Genomic DNA, 7,975 nt, shown 5'->3' with positions numbered 1-7,975 from the left:
TATATATATATATATATATATATATATATATATATTGTTTAAATCTGTGTACCGTAAGATATAAAATTTGTCAAACCGTAGATATATTATAATATAAACCGTAAAATATGTGTACGTAGGAGCGTTGGACCAAAATCTCTCGGTATTTACGGCTTATAATTTGCCCGCAGTACTTTTTTTTTTTATATAAATGTAAATTTATATTAAATTTGAGAAAAATACTAATAGGAATGTGAATGTAAATATTTATTTTGCAATCTAAAATTCAGAAAAAGTAACAAGGAAAATCCATTTGACGGGTCAAAGGAGGCACGTAGATGTCGTTGACTCGTGACCAACAGTCGGCACGTGGCCTATTGCGCTCAATCTCAATTTCAGTAAACCATTTTCACAATTCGACATATATGTAGATTCCGGAAATAATAAATGAGATTTATAACTAATAAAATCAATATTGCTGCTGTGTGGTCAGCTTGGTTCTCGGGGCACATGACTAGTGGAATAGACAGCGAGGAATTTGCTCAACACCACGAGGCCCTCGATCTCCCTCTCTTCAATTTTCATAATTTTAAGTATAATTTTAGCTTTCTTTAAAATTTTCACTGTAGAAATATAGATATACATACATATATATGTATATATATATAACGTGGATACAAAATACAAGACCTTTGACCATTATCAACCACAAAAATAAAAACCATCCCATTGATTTCTTTTCATTTTAACTAATCGGATATTTTTTTTTTATTATGGAATTCCGATAAAGATCTCGGCGATCTTCTTACCATAAGCTTCCGGCCCAAACCAATATTAAATTAAAATTAATGTACGAAACACATTATTTAATCACAATATATACGTGTGTACACATACACACACACATTTATTCGGACATGTGCATGCAAAATACTCCTCTAGGTCGGTGCGATTCGTTTACCATAATTTCCCTTATAAAATATTACTAATATATATTTACTGACAAATTCAGAGAATTATATATATAAGCAAAGCATTAAAATTTTAAATAAGCAAATCAATTACAAACGATCACATGATATTAATGATTGTACGTGTCGTTGTAATAAATTTCGCATCCTAAGCTGGGACATCTTTTTTTTTTTATTTAGTTTTCCTATTTATAGATAATAAAACAATTTCCCTTTTTGTTTATAGATGAAAATACAACAACACACACACACATATATATATACACACACATACATGTCGGGAAAAAAAGTTTCCGTGGTGTAATATATATGTTTTTAACATATATCTGTCTGTCCTGAATGAATTATGTTTCAAACTGCTGAAATTAATTAACTTGTTTGCAAATTAAAATAGTCCAATTAATAATTATATATATCTGAAAATTCGTGTTGTTTCCAAAGAGAACCGAATATAGTTATGAACTCGAGGTTTGGGGTTCTAGAACAATCATGTACAGAATATAAATTAAACGCAACAAATTAAATCCGAATATTATACCACAACATGCCACCCCCAAGATCCAGTAATATCATTATTATTTAACGTAGGAAAAAAAGATTTTGTTGCAAGTCCAAAACCATAATCAGAACCCACATGATAAAATTAACAGATACCGACCAAATATTGGAACGTGTTACAAAACTTCTAGGTAGATCAAAGATATTTTCAACCAATGGCAACCTCCAACCAAAAACTTATTTATACTAAACATGTCCGAAATATATATATATATATAGTTCAAAATACGGATCCATTTGAAATTTTATATGTTTAACAGAATCATTTTCCATAATAACAAATCCAATATTAATATTTCTCCATATGGTTATAGATCAAACCAAGTTGATAATCGGTTCATTTGGAGTAAATGGGCTCTATGATGGGCCAATTGGAGAAGAAATTAGGATTAAGAAGATCCGGAAACAGGCCCATTAGACTGGATTAACCAACTCGTTTAACTCACCGAGTCATTGACTCAGTTTCGTCTTCTGTCAAGACTCAAGATAACACAATTCTCCGAAAACCCTAAAATACCCCCCGCAACGAATTTTCTATCTCTACCCTTCTCAGTCTTTCTCTCTCTAGATGAATTAGGACCACGACGACGAACCGCTAATGGCCGCGATCAGACCGCTGCCACGGGTTTCGAGCTTCTCTTCTTCGGCCTTCTCTTTCCTCGACGGTAGGCTCGGAGATGCCGGAGACCTTTCCCAGTCGCCGAGTCTTGTCTCCGAGTTGCGGACTGAGATTTCCGAGTTGGATCGCAGATTGATCGTGCTGAATCGCCAGCTCGAATCGGGTCTCTCTGCTTACGCTTCGTTTTCCGACGGTGTCCATGGTCTCTTTGTCCGCGTCAATGCCAAGTTGGCTGATCTGTCTTCTTCTACCCGCGTTCCTGGCTCCGCATCAGGTTCGTTCAATTGCATTTCGTTTGGCTAATTGTGAAATGCTGATTAAGATCGCGAAATTGCATACTTTTGGATTAAAATTAGGTCTCTGTTTTCTGTAGATTGTTGCAATTCTGGCAAAAGTGTGAAGTTTTTTTAATGCTTTCCCGCTAAATTTTGAGAATTGTCATCTTGATTTCTAAATCAGATGATGGCGATGAAGTCCACACCACGGAGCACGTGGTCGGGGAGGAGCTTCCGGCATTGGCGAAAGAGGTCGCGCAAGTGGAGACCGTGCGAGCTTATGCTGGTAAGTTTGTTTCTTGTGGTTTTGGTTTCTTACATGTCTACCAGTTTCAATATATATCACCTTGTGGCTTGTCAATGCCGATGGAATCGGTACGATTTTAGCTTCTTTGGAGTCGTATCTTAACATATTTTACGAACACCCTGTCTAAGAAATGTTATTTGTATTGGTACTGTCAAGGTATTTGCTCTAGGTATCATAGATACATAACAAAGGAACAGATTTCGCATATTCGGTATGAAAAAAATAACATCATCTTGCTTTGTTTCTCTCGAAAGAATTTCCCTTTCATTTGTGGGTTGATCAAAGATCAAACAGTCAAAATCACCGAACCGGACATCTTCGACTCTGTTGTATTGTTCTAGTCTTCCCTAGAACCCTGTCAGAATCGGTAACCTTCACTTTTCAGCATTTTGTTTTTTGTCTCTCGATCTTCTTTCTTACTGTCATCTCTGGAACATTAAAAGACGTAAATTTCTTCTTTGTCACACTCCTATTAGTTATTGACGTGTTACATCGTGGAGCTCATTTTTTCTGCTTTTTGTAATTTTCATTCCCTCAATGTTATTTCTTAATGTTTCAGAGACTGCGCTAAAGCTTGACACTTTCGTGGGTGATATTGAAGATTCTGTGGCTTCTTCTTTGAACAAAAACCTGATGAAAACTTCACAGTCAAGCAATTTTCAAGTATGTATACCCTATTCCGCAGAGGTGTTATATGGAAGTTTAGTTCAAATACACATATTCATGTCCTAAATTTTACTGACCTCAGGAGGTGCGCCTACATGCTATCAAAACACTTAAAAAGACAGAAGAGGTTCTAAGCTCAGTCGCAAGGACACACCCTCGGTGGACATGTCTTGTTTCAGCAGTTGATCACCGAGTTGACAGAGCTTTGGCCATGCTGAGACCCCAAGCAATTGCTGATTACAGGGCCTTGCTTACTTCTCTTGGATGGCCTCCTCTGCTTTCTACTCCAACTTCATCTAGTCTTGATACAAGAAAGTCAAACGATGTCCAAAATCCACTTTTCACCATGGAGGGGAACCTGAAAAGCCAATACTATGCAAATTTTCATGCCCTGTGCTCTCTGCAGGGATTGCAGTTGCAAAGAAAACAACGGCAACTTGAGAGCTATAAGGGGGAAAATGCTCTTTTCCACCAGCCACTTTGGGCTATTGAAGAGCTGGTCAACCCTTTGATAGTTGCATCTCAACGGCATTTCACAAAGTGGAGTGAGAAGCCCGAATTCATTTTTGCTCTTGTGTACAAAATCACAAGGGATTTTGTGGACTCTATGGACGAGGTATTGCAACCACTTGTTGATGAAGCAAAACTAGCAGGATACAGTTGCCGAGAAGAGTGGGTTTCTGCCATGGTGAGCTCGTTAATTTTGTATCTGGTGAAAGATATATTCCCTGCCTATGTAGGAAGACTAAACGAAGAGAATGAAGCTGCTCTTAGGTCAGAGGCTAGGGTTTCATGGCTCCATCTCATTGACTTAATGATCTCCTTTGATAAGCGAGTTCAGTCTCTAGTATCGCAGTCTGGAATACTTACGCTTCAAGAAGACGGGAATCTTCAGAGAATTTCCTCTCTTTCTGTCTTCTGTGACAGACCTGATTGGCTTGATTTATGGGCTGAGATAGAGCTAGATGACGCTCTCAATAAGCTGAACCCGGAGATTGAGAAGGAGAGGAATTGGATTGTGAAGGTTCAAGAGGAACTTGTCTCTTCGTCTAACGTGTATAGGCCACCTATTGTTTCCAGCATTGTTCTTCAGCATCTGTCATCAATAATCGAACGATGCAAATCACTACCAGTCACGCATTCAAGGGCAAGGTTTCTGAGACTGACAGGCTCGCCTATAATACAGAAGTTCCTGGATTGCATCGTTCTCAGATGCCAAGAAGCTGAAGGACTAACTGCCTTAACGGAGGATAATGATCTAATAAAGGTCTCGAACTCTATCAATGCTGGTCACTACATTGAGTCCGTCCTAAAAGAGTGGTGTGAGGATGTATTTTTTCTCGAAATGGGAACCGAGGAGGAAGTACCCGACTTGGAGAATATTGGGGATTCTTCGGTAGGTATGTTTGGAGAAGAACTGATGAAGCTGGAGAAATTTAGGGTAGAGTGGCTAAATAAGTTGTCTGTTGTTGTCCTGAGAGGATTCGATGCCCGTACACGAGACTACATGAAAAACAGGAAGCAATGGCAGGAGAAGAGAGACAAAGAATGGACGGTGTCCAAGGCATTAGTGGGAGCTCTAGACTATTTGCAAGGCAAGATGTCGGTAATAGAGGGAAATCTAAACAAGATGGACTTTGTCAAGGTGTGGAGAAGTCTTGCCTCGGAGATAGACCGGCACTTCTTCAGCAGCATCCTGATGGGGAATGCCAAGTTCTCCGATGGTGGAGTCGAAAGGTTCAAAGAGGAGATGCAACTTCTGTGTGGAGTGTTCAGGGCATGGTGCCTTAGACCTGAAGGCTTCTTCCCGAAACTAACGGAAGGCCTGACCCTGCTTAAGATGGACGAGAAGCAACTGAAAGACAGTGTGAGCAGAGGCGGAAACCGGTTACCCGAGTGTGGAATCAGACATCTAACCGGGTTTGAAGCCGAGAAAGTCGCAAAGAGTAGAGTTTTCTCCTAGCGAAATTAAGTTAGAGAGGATGATAAAGTGTTGGTGGAGATGATGATCACGAAGATGGTTGGTCATTCTGACCATTTTCTGGTTTTCGAGGAATCGTCTGGCGAAGGTCGATTTGGTGGATTACACTCAGAGAGAGTAAGGATTAGGTGAGTTAATTTCATTTATTTTTGGAGGATAATAAGCAATTTGTTATTGAAATTTGCCATCAAAATGGTCTATCTCTCTCTATATGATTCCTTCCCATTTAGCAATGACTACTTGTTCTTCTGGAGTTGAGAAATGAGTCATTGACAGTTTTAAACAGTTGATCGTTTTGTGGAGACAAATGTTGTCTCTACCAGTGAGAATGTCGGGAGATAAGGTCAAGGCCCATCATCATCATCATATGCCAATCTCGGAAACTAGAATCCGGAGAAACCTCTTTTCCAAAGAGAGGCTTATCAAGTCAGAGAAGCCTTTAGGCTCTGGCTTCTTCTTCTTCTTCTTCAGCAGCTGCATCTTCGGCCCCGTCGTCCACTCCAAGGGAATGGCAAAGATACTCCTGAGCTTCTTCTAGCGCGGATTCGTTCTCATCCGTTGCGTACAATATCTTCTTCACCGCTTCCACTATCTGCATCATGGGTTCGGAGATTCGCATGTCAAAAATCTTGGAAAGAAAATCTTGCTTTTAAGGCTTAACTTACAGAGACATGTTCGATTTCAGGAGTCTGGCAGAGTATTTCTATGTCCCGGAGCTTTGAGAAGTAAAAGTCTCTTTCTTTCTCCAACAGATCCAAAGAGAGCTTCATCTCTGTAAGCTGTATTGTATCACCAATGGGCAGAGTTTGATTCATTTAACACACAAAATGATGAAAAGGGTAACATTTCATTAGTAAGAACCTTGTCCTAAAAACTACGATACCGAAAGGAAAACCCAAAAAGAGAAAAAAATCAAGAACGAAGCCAAGTTTTCAGCCGAAATCAAGAAAAAGAAATCGTTTGAAAGTCTTAGCTTGTGGCTTCTCTGCCTGTATATGTGTGTATATAAAAATATACCTCCTTTGACAAAGCCTGAACCTCGGCTGAGGAGTTGCTCCCTCCAGCAGCAGCTGTATGCCCCTTCCCTTGCTTTGTCCCTGAGGAAATTGGCTCTAAACTATGCTTATGAAAAGTTGCGACGGAGATTTACCTCGTAAATACGCAAGATCTATGATGATGAATAGAATAAAAAATGTTCGGCTGTGCTACCAGTACCTGGATTATGCATATTGTTTGTTTGAAGTGACTTTGATGTCTTAGTCGAACACTTGAGGCTCCTCTCTTTTCCACCTCTCGATCTTCGTTCCACCGGATTATAGTTCCTACATACAAACATTTGTGCGTAAGATTCCAGGGGAAAAAAAAGAGATCAGGAAGAAAAACAAATTCCTATAAATTTTAGAAGAGAAAAGGAGGGGATGAAACATATACATACTCGTTCATGATGCCACCGTTTATTGAATCGCAGTAACGCTTCAGCCATTGCAGGAACTCCAAGTTATCCAATGGCCGGCCTTTGACGAGCCTGTTGACTTCAAGGTGCTGATGAATTTCCCAGAAGACAATAGTTTGTAAGTATGCATGAACAGATACAAGCCACTTCCATTCCCAGTTGTATTAAACATTTCCTCAAATTTACAAACAGTTCTCATGTGGCAGGAAAATGTATATGATTATAAGGTAACTGCATTAGATGGTAGAGACCAAGGATTAATCCAAAGTAGATATATGAAAGCACTTTTACCTTTTCGATTTTCAGTTTGTTGAACACATCTTGAAGGACCTTGTAGTTTTGTATCATCTCATACTCAGTCTTTGCATCAAAATTAACCTGCAGTGGGAAATCTCATACGTTACACCGAATATGAAACAGAAGAAGAAGCACGTGAGCCGGTGCTCTGTGTGCCGGATCAGCTAGAATTTATTCTTCGGATGCACCGATCCAATGTGCAAGATTAACTGAAAAATAAACCACCTTGTGCATTGGAACAACTCCTGGAAAGGTCATGTCCATCATCTGACACTGCACAGCACCAGATGCAGCCTAGCAAGAGCCAATAAAATCACCAAAATAAGATATAAGGTCTAAACAGTCAGCATGGATATTTGCTCAAGAACAGTTCAAAGCTTCATTTATCAAGGCTACCAGATTCTTTTGCCATAACATGAACAACACAATGCCACTGGCAGTGATATTAACCAGAGAGGAACATGGATCAGAGAAGTAAAAAAAATTCTTTATCTTCCAAGTTTATAAGAACACAACAGATTAGACTCCGGGTCCAATAGAAACCAAATGCATCTCAGGATTCAGAACTATCTCAATGAACCTTGAATCAGGCCATCAATATGCCAAACAAACAGAAGCTTCCAGGCATGATTTAAGCAATGGGCACAAAATCCAAAATTGGATCCATTATACACACATTAAGGACTGCTAGAACACCACAACAGAACCTTATTCCTCCAGAATCATGCTTAAGTTATACGATAGGTTTCATCTCAAAAGCAAATATATAAATCTGATCTAAGAGCTGAGCATCCTTAATCATGGGTCGATCTTTCCACGGTAACACCATGAGTGAATCCACATGTTGTTTCACTTAATAACACCGCTCT

At 39.3% G+C, this 7,975-nt stretch overlaps 2 protein-coding genes across 3 annotated transcripts in view; one reads left to right on the top strand and one right to left on the bottom strand.

Annotated features, from left to right (window-relative positions):
- The first annotated feature begins 2,020 nt into the window (after positions 1-2,020).
- Positions 2,021-5,589, top strand: LOC104821426 (RINT1-like protein MAG2). Its single transcript, XM_010552305.1, has 4 exons — positions 2,021-2,401; positions 2,587-2,688; positions 3,269-3,372; positions 3,458-5,589. Exons 1-4 carry the CDS (start codon positions 2,107-2,109, stop codon positions 5,336-5,338), a joined length of 2,382 nt encoding a protein of 793 aa, XP_010550607.1. The 5' UTR covers positions 2,021-2,106; the 3' UTR covers positions 5,339-5,589.
- Positions 5,524-7,975, bottom strand: part of LOC104821427 (microtubule-associated protein RP/EB family member 1B) — a 3,597-nt gene continuing 1,145 nt past the window's right edge. The window contains exons 2-8 of one of the 2 annotated variants that reach the window (XM_010552307.1): positions 7,332-7,400; positions 7,101-7,187; positions 6,792-6,898; positions 6,572-6,678; positions 6,374-6,453; positions 6,022-6,135; positions 5,524-5,948 (exon numbers count right to left, since the gene is read on the bottom strand). In XM_010552307.1, the coding sequence (XP_010550609.1) occupies positions 5,796-5,948; positions 6,022-6,135; positions 6,374-6,453; positions 6,572-6,678; positions 6,792-6,898; positions 7,101-7,187; positions 7,332-7,400 (717 nt within the window). In that variant the 3' untranslated portion in view covers positions 5,524-5,795. Of the gene's footprint in view, positions 5,949-6,021; positions 6,136-6,373; positions 6,469-6,571; positions 6,679-6,791; positions 6,899-7,100; positions 7,188-7,331; positions 7,401-7,975 lie in introns of both variants that reach the window. The other variant, XM_010552306.2, reaches the window with a different exon arrangement.

Source organism: Tarenaya hassleriana, unplaced genomic scaffold (assembly GCF_000463585.1).
Source record: "Tarenaya hassleriana unplaced genomic scaffold, ASM46358v1 Cleome33, whole genome shotgun sequence".
NCBI lineage: Eukaryota > Viridiplantae > Streptophyta > Magnoliopsida > Brassicales > Cleomaceae > Tarenaya > Tarenaya hassleriana.
Note: the sequence above shows the minus strand (reverse complement) of the source record. Positions and strands in the feature narration are given on the sequence as shown.

What these genes read in the sequence shown, in the direction of transcription:
- LOC104821426 (XM_010552305.1), top strand. Translation starts at nt 2,107, where the DNA reads ATGGCCGCGATCAGACCGCTGCCACGGGTTTCGAGCTTCTCTTCTTCG. An exon ending in GACCGTGCGAGCTTATGCTG is followed by an intron (nt 2,689 to 3,268) that starts GTAAGTTTGTTT and finishes TTAATGTTTCAG; the next exon opens with AGACTGCGCTAAAGCTTGAC. An exon ending in CACAGTCAAGCAATTTTCAA is followed by an intron (nt 3,373 to 3,457) that starts GTATGTATACCC and finishes TACTGACCTCAG; the next exon opens with GAGGTGCGCCTACATGCTAT.